The sequence below is a fragment of the Octopus sinensis genome, linkage group LG10 (assembly GCF_006345805.1).
Source record: "Octopus sinensis linkage group LG10, ASM634580v1, whole genome shotgun sequence".
Classification (NCBI taxonomy): Eukaryota; Metazoa; Mollusca; class Cephalopoda; order Octopoda; family Octopodidae; genus Octopus; species Octopus sinensis.
In genome coordinates this window covers 29,540,087-29,552,771 of record NC_043006.1, presented here as the reverse complement: position 1 = coordinate 29,552,771, position 12,685 = coordinate 29,540,087, and the positions used below count along the sequence as shown (strand labels likewise).

General features: G+C 35.8%; 1 protein-coding gene across 1 annotated transcript in view; it reads left to right on the top strand.

Annotated features, from left to right (window-relative positions):
- The window catches only part of LOC115216328 (polycystic kidney disease protein 1-like 1), a 235,489-nt gene that overhangs the window by 51,819 nt on the left and 170,985 nt on the right, over nucleotides 1-12,685 (top strand). Inside the window, exon 7 of the mRNA XM_029785550.2 lies at nucleotides 8,084-8,169. Within this exon, the coding sequence (XP_029641410.2) occupies nucleotides 8,084-8,169 (86 nt within the window). The remainder of the gene's footprint in view (nucleotides 1-8,083; nucleotides 8,170-12,685) is intronic.

Here is a 12,685-nt window from a genome sequence, read left to right as displayed (position 1 = left end):
GGTGATGAAGTATGATCTTTGAACTTTAGAGCTCACAGAGACAATGACTGATGACTGAGACCTTTGGTGATATGCTGTGTTTAAGAAAACCAGTGAAGCCAAGTGAAATCGTAGTCATGGCTGATGCTAGTGCCACATAACTGGCACCTGTGCTAGTGACACATAAAAATCACCTTTCAAGGATTGGGCCTTATGGAGGAAAAGTGGCATGTGAAAAGCACCTTTCGAGTGTTAGACTTCATGGAGGCAATGACCGGGACCTTTGACATAATGTCATGCTTGAGACATTTTCCATCATACCCAGCAAGCCAAGTAAAATTGCAGTCATGGTAGATACCAGTGTTATGCAAATGGCAGCCATTCCAGTGGCACATAAAAGCACCCATTACACTCTCAGAGTGGTTGGCATTAGGAAGTGCATCCAGCCATAGAAACCATGCCAAATCTGACTGGAGACTGGTGTAGCCTTCCAGGTTGTCAGCCCTAGTGAAACCATCAAACCCATGGACAATAGATGTTAAATGATGATGATGATGATATATATATATATATATATATAGCATAAAAAATACAGAATACTAAGAAATGAATACATTATTTCTAAACCTGGCAGCTGTTTCAGGAAACTCAGAGTTGCATAATAGCCGTAATATTCATAATTTGCAGATAGAATATGCAAAAAGTTTTGGCTATGTAACCCAGTCACACAGAAATATTATAAGCCTGGCTTCTCTTAACATTTGAGCACTACCATATGCTTTCAATTGCCTATATATATACACACACACACTTGCATGCACACACACACATGCACACACACTCGCATGCATATACACACATACACACAAATACACACACAGACATACATATATGTATATATATATATATATTTCATTTAGGCATTGTGCGACTAATAACCTGGTGTAAAACTCAACATACACAGACACACACGCACACGCATATATACATATATACGACGGGCTTCTTTCAGTTTCCTTCTACCAAATCCACTCACAAGGCTTTGGTCAGCCCAAGGCTATAGGAGAAGACACTTGCCCAAGGTGACATGCAGTGGGACTGAACCTGGAACCATGTGGTTGGTAAGCAAGCTACTTACCACACAGCCACTCCTGCGCTTATTTATTTTCATTGCGTCTTGCAACCTTTTCAATAGTCGTTGACTCATAAACAAAATATTTCTGTTGCTAAAGAGAATAATGTACAGCAACTCTATGACTCTCATCAAGAAAACATTGTTAAACTATGCACTTATAGAAATGCTGCAGTCAGTTTTTAAAAGCCTGCATAAACATAGAGATGCTGCAGTCAAGGCAAGTTACATAGCTACAAATAAAATAACTATTTCAGCAAAGCCTTTTTAGAAGGCAATTTGGTAAAAAGTGCACAAATAAGGCTTCACAGATTTTTATTTTCACATAAACCATTGCAGAGCATAGAAATATCTTCGACTTGTAACAGAAAATACCATTGCCACTGATGAAAGTACTGGCATTACGATTGTGTTGCAGTTTTTGCATTTTTAGTCAAGGTGTTGATGAAGATATGTACATTGGAGAATTTGTGAAAATTTAGCCCTGAAAAGCAAAACAAAAAGGAAGATCTCAATCTTTGGTTATTTCTTCAGATAAACAGAAACTGGAAATTAATGGTGAGTTAGAGCACAGATGGAACTCTGTAAATGATAGGCTGTGATATAGCTGAGGTGTCCAGATTAAAATCAAAATTGCAGGCTATTTATCTTTCTATTTATATAAAGATTATTATCTCTTTGATTTGCATTCTATTTTACATTGCAATGTGTTGTGTCACAAAGCTGCTAAAGTGGGCCATGTTATTGATGTTTTGGTTAAAACAATTTTATATGTATGCTTTGCTTCAATCACTTATAATTTGATAATTTCTTAAAGGGGACCAATGTTCTCCATGGACAACACTTTCACAATAATGTTTGTTGATTAACCCTTTCATTACCGTATTTATTTTGAGATGCTCTGTGTTTCTTTCAATTATTTTAAATATAACAAAGAATTTAGTAAAATAACTTAGTTACCATTAAGCTAGTGTTAATAACATAAATTGTGACTAGGGTTTAGTGGAAGATTTTAATTCAAAACTTAAGAAAACAAGACATTTGTACTAGAGAGCCAGAGGCGGTTTCGGCCGGGTTGGTAATCAAAGGGTTAAGGACATTATACTGAAACACTTGTTCAAATTCACTTCATTTCATATTGATGTCTTCTTTTCCCTGCTTGCATGGGTCAGATGGAATTCATTCACAGCAGATCTTCTACAGCTCAATACTCTCCTTGTCATCAACCCTAACCTGATTCTAAGCCGACTAATATTTCCCCATGGCTGGACATGTTTTCACTGAAGTTTAGAAACAGGTGTCACCATTTGTATGACAGCGACCCTTACTTACAACTATTATGCTATATTGAGACAAAACCACACAAGCACGCACGCACGCGCGCGCACACACACACTCACACACACATACACATATAGACACAGGTGTGTGTGTGTGTAGTAGTAGTTAATTAATCATATGGTTTATACCTGATAGTTTGCAGGCAAAGCACATTCATTGGCTTAGTGTGTTTGTTGGGCATTTGATTAATGAGGAACGGAAGCTGGAAGATAAATAAATTCTGTTTATTTTAATGAGATACCTCTTGAAATCACCCGTGGAGACACATCTACACTGAGGTTGTGCAATATCCCACCTGCGAGGGATCATGGATGCTTGATGGGTCGAAGCAGTTGTAGTGATCAATAAAGATTCTCATATCTTCCATTTTCTGTCTCTCTCTCATTAATTACACACACACACACACACACACACACACATGCATACACACACACACACACACACTCACCAGTTTCCACTGCCCAAATCCTCTCGTAAGTCTTTGAATTGCCTGGGGCTATAGTGCAAGACACTGGTTCAAGATTCCACAGAATAGGACCCAACCTAAAACTATTTAGTTAGGAAGTGAGACGCTTAACCCTACAAACTGCCTGAACCTCCCTATGGCCATGGGTTCAAAAGTTTTCATAGAATTTTAAGAAGAGAAAATTACACCCTCTTATGGTTGACAATGCTGTTTGGTGCTTTTAGTGATGGGAATCTCGAAAGTGAAGAAAATACTGTCTTGCTGAATGAACTTTCTTCATCTTTTAAACTATTTAAAATCAAGTTTGTGTTGGACTTAACAAATTTTTTGATGGTCATAGTGGTCCTGGATCCTTGCAGTTCCTTGATTGACATAAGTTGAAGTTCCTGTCATTACCATTTATTTATATTCTTTGTATGCTTATTATCTCATTCAATTTTTGTTTCTTATTCATCTGTCTCTACGTTATGAGGCCAAATTCTGCAAAGCTTGACTTTGCCCTTCATTCCTTTGGGGGTGTTAAAATAAGTATCAGTTGAGTACTGGGGGTTGAAACAATCGATGATCTCTTCCCCTTGAAAACAGTGCCAAATTTTGAAAACATTATCATTATTATTGATTGCAAGAGCAGTGCATGCCATCAAAGTGACACTGGGGTACAAATATATGACACCCAGTATACCCACCATGACTATCCATCTGATAAGGGTACACCAGGCGGCACATACATCACATATATGCGTGACATATGGTTATCTCATATCAGGATAACGCATGACCTTGCAGGTGGGGGTCCAGTTAGAATTTTCTTCAGGGTGAGTAACCCATCCCACTCAAAAGGTTCCTGAATAAGGGTTGTTTAAGGATGTTGAATGAAACACTCATGTTTCCAGAAGTGAATTATCCAAACCCCAAAGAATTCTTCTCAACACATGGTTATGATGTTCCCCCACTACTTCTGCTTGTGATCAGAGATGCACATATTGTCAGCCATTAAGGGACATGCTCAACTGGTTATGGTCAAACAACTGACAAAAAAAATCTGTGGTATTGAACAGAATATTTGCTGTAGCCCATCTTTTTAGTATTATTATTATTATTATTATTATTATTATTATTGTTATTATTATTAGTGTTATTGTTATTATCATTTGCTTGAATGAAATATATTTTTACTTTTTGTGTTTAAAATGAATTATTGAAAAAAATGTGTTATTTATTCATCATGCACCCATCCAAGCATCAGTTGAAAAATGCCTTCTTTTTGGTCTATTAACGGGCAGATGATAGACTCACTCTCATTTCTCCCTTAACTACCAATATCAACACTTCGTCCATTTATAAAAATTGTTATGAATTGGCTTCAGAACTGGTCCAATAAGCCTTTCATCTTTTTTGGTTGCACCATTAATTTGTAAAAATCTATAAATAAATCCTCAGAGAATTGACCTACTCCTAATAGAATTCAGTATTTTTTTTTCCTCCTTTTTTTCTTTTATTATTTTTTTCTTTCCTATCATTATTTTTCACCATCTTCACTTGGTGCAATCAAGGAGAGTAAGTTTAGCTGCATTATTGATTTTTTTAACTAGGTACAATGGAGGGAGTATAGTCTATTGAATTGATTCTCTTTATATTGTAGTATATTTCCTGTAGCTTGCTTGTTTTATTTGATTAACCTGGAGAGATTAAGAGGGGAGTTGACCCAGAATGCAGAAGAGATGCTATAAGGCATCTAGCACACACCAGTCTGCCATTTCTGTTAACTCTTTGCTTAAATTGAACTGCAATATTAAAACCATCGTGTCATTAACACTAAATGAGAGATAAGGAGAATATAATTGATAAAAGAAAATAAGAAAGCAAAATGTTGAGAGAAGGGAGTGGAGAGGCAAATTATGAACAATAAAAGTGAAAAGAAGCTTCAAAAACAAAAGAAAATAAGAGAAAAAGTATTTGAAAACCTGTCAAATTGTTTGGGCTATTTCATTTGTTGACTGGACAAAGGAAATGTTAAAAAGTTTTGGAATTGCATGTTGGAAGAAAACAGATTTAGTCTTGACTCAAAGTTAATTTCATATCACTTATTTCTCTTCTCTTTAATCCACTCTCTCTCTTGTTTCCTTTATTTCCCTCCTCTCTCTCTCTCTCTCTCTCTCTTCCTCCACTTTGTCTTATTTTGCTCTCTTACTAGATTTCTTCTGTTTAATATTCCTTTTCACCTCTGCATTTTTGTTTGCAACACTGATCCAATATTTGTAGCTACCATCATTCCTCTAGGTAACAATGTGTGATTGAAGATTACTCTAATCCTCTCTTCTGATGATTGGTTTGTCTTTATATTATATTTATTTACAACTAATTTTCCAAACTGGCATGGATGGATTGAATAGAACTTGGAAGTTTGAACATTATTTGCCCAATCATTTTATACTAGAATGTTCTTCTTACCGTTGCCAATCAAATGATATAGATTAAACCTGTTTGTCAGCCAAGTAGCTTGATGCAAACTGAGTTATATCCTTTGCTCAAAATACAAGATACTGTCAATGTTGATTGAGTAATCAATAGTCTAATACCTTAATTTCACACCCATCATTCCTGTTGCTCATTTATTTTATTTTTTAAATTTATTTATTCTTTATATTTATATGCAAAAAAGAAAAAAAGCAAAGACCTGAGAGACCTGCATGGGGTGGATGCAGATGTCTTTAAAATAAAACTGGATCTCTTCCTGTCAGGTGTCCCAGATGAACCAACTTCACGGCAGGAGGTGCAGATGAGGGTAGCTGCTTCAAACTCTCTCATGCACCAAATGTCAATTGCTAAAAAGCATTTGTGAAGTAAAATCATGTAGCAACACCGAATGGCGGTGCCCCAGCATGGCCACAGCTCGTGAGCTGAAACTAGATGAAATAAGAAATAAAATAAAATATATATAATCGCTTGTCACAACCTGTTCTTTGTCATTTAATGTTTTTTGCTTTTAAGTTTTTTTTTCCTATATTTTTCCAAATGACAAAGAAATAGTTTGTTGTGAGTGAAGCACCTGTGCAAGAGAATTCTTTGTAGTGTGTAAGTTTCCATCATTTAGCAGCCTTCATTTTCTTCTTAATGTCAAACATATGAATTATTAATCTTTTTTTTTTTTTTGATTGTAAGAGGATTGTGGTTGGATAAGAAAAAGGAAACAAAGAACATAACTCAGTTTAGATCAATGTCTTGAAATGTTCACTGTAATGCCTAGTCTTGGAAACGGTGTGCTTATGTCTGTGGACTGGACATAATGCATTGGGAGAAAATGCATCTAAGTTTGAATGAAGTAAAATAAAGTAGATTATTCCATTGATGAATATCAGCAATAAATAATTGCAATGGCATTAATAATTTTAAACAAATGAAGGTAGGATTGTTCTAGCAATAATAATTTGGGTAATTTTTTTTGCTTAGGAGAGTTCATTAGAAATAATAAAAGTAAAAGTCCTTTACTGGTTCCCAAGCAAATACTACTGAATGGGAAAAGTAAGTTTACCTTGTCATTTTTGTGGGTAAATAGGAAAAATATCATTACAAAAAGTCAAAAGTTTTTATATAACTGGCGCTTCGTTGGTTGCAAAGTAATTTGTTTTTCATTCCCAGAAGCTATTTTTTACTATAATAAATTTATTTCACTAAATATATAAAATTCAACTCGTTATTCAAGAAATACATTGCAAACAAAGAAATAATTCATGATTTCTTCACAGATTGAATCACTACTTTAAATTACTTAACTGTTTACACTTAAATTAGTCCATAATTTTCTACACTTGTTGACTTTATATAAATCTCTCTCTTTCCCTCTCTCTCTCTCTTTCTCTCTCTCTCTCTTTCTCTCTCTCTCTCTCTCTTACTTTCTCTCTGTGAGTGTTAGTGGTTGCTTTACACGTTGAGTGCTTACGTGTAGTTGAGTTGTGTTTATGTGTTTCACTCTGTTGCTTGCTTATGAGTATAGAGTCATGACACACACACACACACATACATGCAAAATATAATTATTAAAAGAAGGATGTGTCAGCTGCTTTGGACTTTCTCACCTCTTTCTTCTGCTCAACTCATTTACTACTTACCCAATCAGACTTCTCCTTATGAAGCTGTGCTAGGGAGATGTGTCAAGAAGAAAGCTGTCTCATGATTGGTTTAATGCTGAAGTAATTTTGTGGAGGGTTTAAGAATATACTTAATGCATTTTCACTGTTCAGCTTCTAAACTTTCTCCCCTACCAACTCAGTGGAGAAAAGATGATTTGGAAATCCCATGTCAACCATTCTCACGATGAAACTGGACCATTGCCACTGGGCTCCACTAAGTAGAGTGTAGATGTTGGGCAACAATATGTAATTAAAGACCCTCACTGCCTGTGATCTTGTCCTGCCATGAATATGCGGCATTTTGTGCTGGCAGTTGGAATCTCATGATGCTTCTTGTAAATAGTCTATGTCTCATTGGCAAGCCAGAAAGCTAGTAGGACAATGGTTTTTATAGACTTTCAACTTTGTTTGAAGTTTCAAATAACTTCCATGCTCAGACACTGGCTAAGTCCACCAAAGGCAATTCTGGTGTTGGCAGATCTGTTGTTGATGTCATTGTTAATGATGACAGTTGTTGAGAAAGTGCTGCCAAGATATGAGACTCCTAATGGTCTGAAAGATTTGGTCTTTGACCATAACTGCTGCTGCTAACTATTCTTTTTTTTATGGTACTGTCTGATACAAGACTTTGGTATCTTTCCTGCTAGAGAAATCAAAGTCTTCAAACTCTGAAATTGCATCGGCAATACAAGACTCACACGTTTCCAGTCTGGAATCTTTTGGTTGAAGAGCCTGCTGTTAGTGTATGGTAAAGTAATCATCTCTCCTCTCTTGGAACCAGAAATTGTCAGAGGTTCACACAAATAAAAACAAAAAAAAAACTCTGTTTCAATTCCTAGTCCTCAAGTTGATCAGGTTTCTCTTGTATGATATCTTTGATTTTCCAAAGTTTGTAAAAGTTGATCAAGATTTTCTAATATCTCTCTGTTCTTTTTTTACTCTCTTTCACTTTTTCTTCATCTCTTCTTGTCTCCTGTGCCTATATTAGAAATCAAAATTTTAAAAAAGTCCACTGTATGTTCTTAATTCTTTCAGGGGCTGAAACATACAGGTTCTGAAGATGCTGTGATAAAGTACAGTGATGGTATTGCTGAAACACTCAAGCAAAACATCCCTTTCAGGTGAGTGTTGAAAAGCCTTAAATGTAGTAATTTCAACCGTTCATGAATTTACAAGTAATTTGAATCCAAATGTATAGTTGAATGTCTAAAAACTTGAAACTTTTTCACGTAATTTAGGGTCAAGTGATTTTATGGTTGCCCACCCATCCTAATTAATGATGTCCACTCAAGCCACAGCCAAGAAATATAAATGCTTGCATTTAATCTCAATCTAAGAGGAAAAATTAAGATTTCTTAGAAGTTGATGAATCAACTTATTTAAACAGATTTTTAGGCCTCCATGATTTCTCAAATCTACTTTTGAAAGAAAACAAAATCCATTTCTTAATTTAATTTTGCTTTCCTTATTCTTCTTATTTCATTTACTTTTTTCTATTCTTTTTAGTAGAACATGCTTTCATTTTGTTTTGTTACAACCATAAAATAAATCTCAAAGCCTTTGACAAAGTTGATCATGAGATGATAGGCCAAAAATTGTATCACTGGTAGCACTGGGAAATAGGGGGAGTGACTGCATGACTTTTTAAAAGTCCGTCAGTTGCAGCCAGTGGTGCTCTCTTTCGGAAGACATCTATTCTCAGGGGAGTCCCTCAAGGAACTGTACTGGGACCAGTTCTGTTTGTAGTGGCACTCTTAAACATGCCCTCAGCCATACAGTCCCTCTCACCAGCTATGCAGATGATACAGAAGTATCACAGGTGGTCAAGGATCCTGATGATATACTAAAATTTCAAAATAACCTGAATGTAATATACAAATGGACTGAGGAAAAAAACATGCAGCACAATGCTGAAAAGGTTCAAGCACTCCACTGTCAGCTTGCAAACAGACCACAATTAGAATACAAAGAAGCAAGGGGTACGGCAATCCCAGAGTCAAAGTTGGTGTGTGACCTGGGAATCCATGTATGTAACGATGCAACATTTCATGTGCATATTAACAAGACGGCAACACTGTACAGGTGAGTAGCTGAATGGATTCTGAGATCATTCAGAACCAGAAAAAGGATACCTTCTACTCTTATGGAGAACTTTCATTCTCAGTCATTTGTTTTATAGTCAGTTTGGTTACTTTTTGCGTACCACCACTTTCGTAATGGTTTTTATTTTATTTATATGTTTCCTATTTGGAAATAGATAATAAATATATTTCATTTTTGAAGTAGGAGTCTATATTGATAAACACATTACTTATAACTTACTTATAAGTGTTATCGTTATACATAAATCCTGACTCCGGCTTTAGTGAGAAATATATACACTGAAACCCTAATGGACATTTTATATGTGCATGTATGTTGAAGATAAATAAATTCATGTTCTTTTAACCGCTATAAAAAGAATACACAGTTTCATAATTACAGAAATAAATTTCATTAACAAGTTGAAGAACGTGAAGAAAGAGAAAATAATTACTACATTAGTTTATTTATCTATAGAGAAGGCATCAAAGATATGCAATGATATATATATATATATATATATATATAAGATCTTGGAAGGTTTTGCTCTCAGCTTTGGAACTGAAAGCTATACCAACTACGAAACTGGACAGCACTGCATAGTGCCAAATATCTCATCTTCTCCATCTAGAATAAGGACTCAGTACAGTAACAGCTTGGGTTTTAAGGGTCCACAACTACTCCACATTTTGCTAAACAACCTTAGATATTTTCAAGGCATAGGTGTAGAGGTCTTCAAAGAGCATCTGGACAAATTCTTATCAGAGATACCAAATGAATCCACATCACAGCATGAAACACAAAGAAGAGCAGTTACATCTAACTCACTGCTTCACCAGAAATAGTACAGAAAAGAAACCTAATCACAGTGAAAGGTGGTGCTCCAGTATGGTCTCAGCCTCTGGTTGAAACCAATAAGAGGTAAAAGATACATGTTTGAATATTGAATGTGTGATAAACAGAGCTTTACAGTCTCCAGATTTTATGTACCATTTTAGGATGATGCCTTTATCAAGTGCCATCATAACATGGAGCACTTTCTCTGCTTGTTTGCCAGCCACTTTACAAAATGCACTGGGTCCCTTTCATTGTAGGACCAAGTCCTCACTCCTCTATGGTCATTCTGTTTTGTGGTAAGTAGCTTGTTTACCAACCACATGGTTCCAGGTTCAGTCCCACTGCATGGCACCTTGGGCAAGTGTCTTCTACTATAGTCTCGGGCCAACCAAAGCCTTGTGAGTGGATTTGGTAGACGGAAACTGAAAGAAGCCCGTCGTATATATATATATGCGTGTGTGTGTTTGTGCATCTGTGTTTGTCCCCCTAGCATTGCTTGACAACCGATGCTGGTGTGTTTATGTCCCTGTTACTTAGCGGTTCGGCAAAAGAGACCGATAGAATAAGTACTGGGCTTACAAAAGAATAAGTCCTGGGATTGAGTTGCTCGATTAAAGGCGGTGCTCCAGCATGGCTGCAGTCAAATGACTGAAACAAGTAAAAGGGTAAAAGAGTAGAGAGAAGAGGATGAAAGCAGGAAATGAAGTCAATTGAAAAAGAAAAGGAAGCTAGAGGTGCAATGGCAGGAGAAAGAGGATGATTTGGGTAACAGGTTGTTAGAAGAAGAAAGTAAAATGGAAAATGGTGGAGTAATTGTAGGGTATAATGAGAAATAGAGGAGAGAGAGAGAGGGGGGAGTGGATAGGCTTGGAAATGGATTATTGTAAGAGGTGATGATAGATGCCACAATAAAGAGTGATCTATGGTAGAATGAGTGATGACTGGCAATACAGGAAGGTGATGGGGAAGTATATTAATATGAAGAGACTCCATGCAAATCCTTGTTATACAAGAATTAAAATGGGAAAGAGAAAGGTTTTGAGTGAGACAAATTGTGGTGAGGAGGAGGTGAGATACAGAGATGAATAAATGTAAGTTTACATACCAAAATATCTTAGTTCATGCCACAAAATTCTTTTTACCAAGATGAGGTAACTCCAAGTCAACAGTTAGACTGTCTAATTCAATAAATGTTCTCATAGATAACCATCAGCAATAGACCATCAACTAAACCATCTTTTAAAACCTGTTATCATCATTTTAGACCATCTCTAAGTTTGTCTGTTATGTTGGTTCAACTGAATTTTATAATATGGATATTGGAATGTCTCAACCAAATCTAAACAGTTTAATATTATATCAAACTTTGCTGTACCTAATGGTTACTTTCTCAATGTCTAGCAATTAGCTTCTTAGACTAACACTTATGTGCTTTTAATATTAAGATAAGATCGTTTTAGGTCAGTTTCTAAACCATTTAATACTGATAAACTCCTGTCATCTCAGCATATTGTCTAATGAAGATACAGGCTTGTTTCCAAACTTGAGTATTCTCAGATTTATACCTATGGCCCAGTTAGCACTAATAACTCCAAAATGACTTAGAGTAACATTGTAACTTGTCCAGTACTGAGAAGGGGGTTCAGGAAACAGTTGACATCTGCCTGTCACATAAACATATAGTTTCCATCAAGAAATAACCCTACCCCACCCCTGAAACATCTCCAAACTCAGGCAATTACCTATTGTCTACAAACACTTGCTTTGTGTTCTTTTAACACACACATCAACACATCTTCTTGTATGCAAACACACATTTTCACTGTCTAATCTAACTTTGAAGGACACAGCCTGTATTGTCTTCTGTCCTGTATATAAACTAAGTTCTGTTATCAGGCCATAAATACCGAATTAAGTGTTCTTAGTTTTATAACAGTGTGAATGTCTTATTGTGTAAGGGGAAGAATCTGCATATGTACATGCCTGTTCATGTGCACATGCACACACACACACACACACATATGTAAATATATATTATTAGATATTAGATAATAAAATGAATGGTTTATACCAGGTAGCTCACTGGTAAAGCACGGTCACTTTCACAGTATTTGTTATGTATTTGGTTAACCAAATATATCTATATACACTTCCCCATCACCCTCCTGTATTGCCAGTCATCACTCACTCTGCAACAAGTCACTCTTTATTGACATCCATCACCACCACTTAACAATAATCCATTCCATGTCTATCCACTCCCCTTTCTCTTGTCTATTTCTCATTATACATTGCCAGTACTGTCCTCCATTACTCCAACATTAACCATATATATATATATATATAAAGAGAGAGAGAGAGAGAGAGAGAGAGAGAAAGAAAGAAAGAGAGATGGTGTCATATATACAGTCATATTCAGACGAATATACACACATATGTACATCCATGTAGATTTATTAAATGCTGAAACATTAAAAATAAATGGAAAAAAATTGTTGGAAAAATTTGAAGTTTTTTTAAAATTCATTTGTTTTTTTGTTTTTTTTTTGTTCCACACTGAAAAAGAGTACACACACACATACATACAGAGTACTTCAATAGCAGCAGGAAGTGTGCAGATTGTGCCTGACTGAGAAAAGAGCAGCATTGAAGAGCTCTCAGCACCCAGGCATCTACTTGAACAGTAGAAGGGAAATTTTTAATCCTTGCCCACTTGAA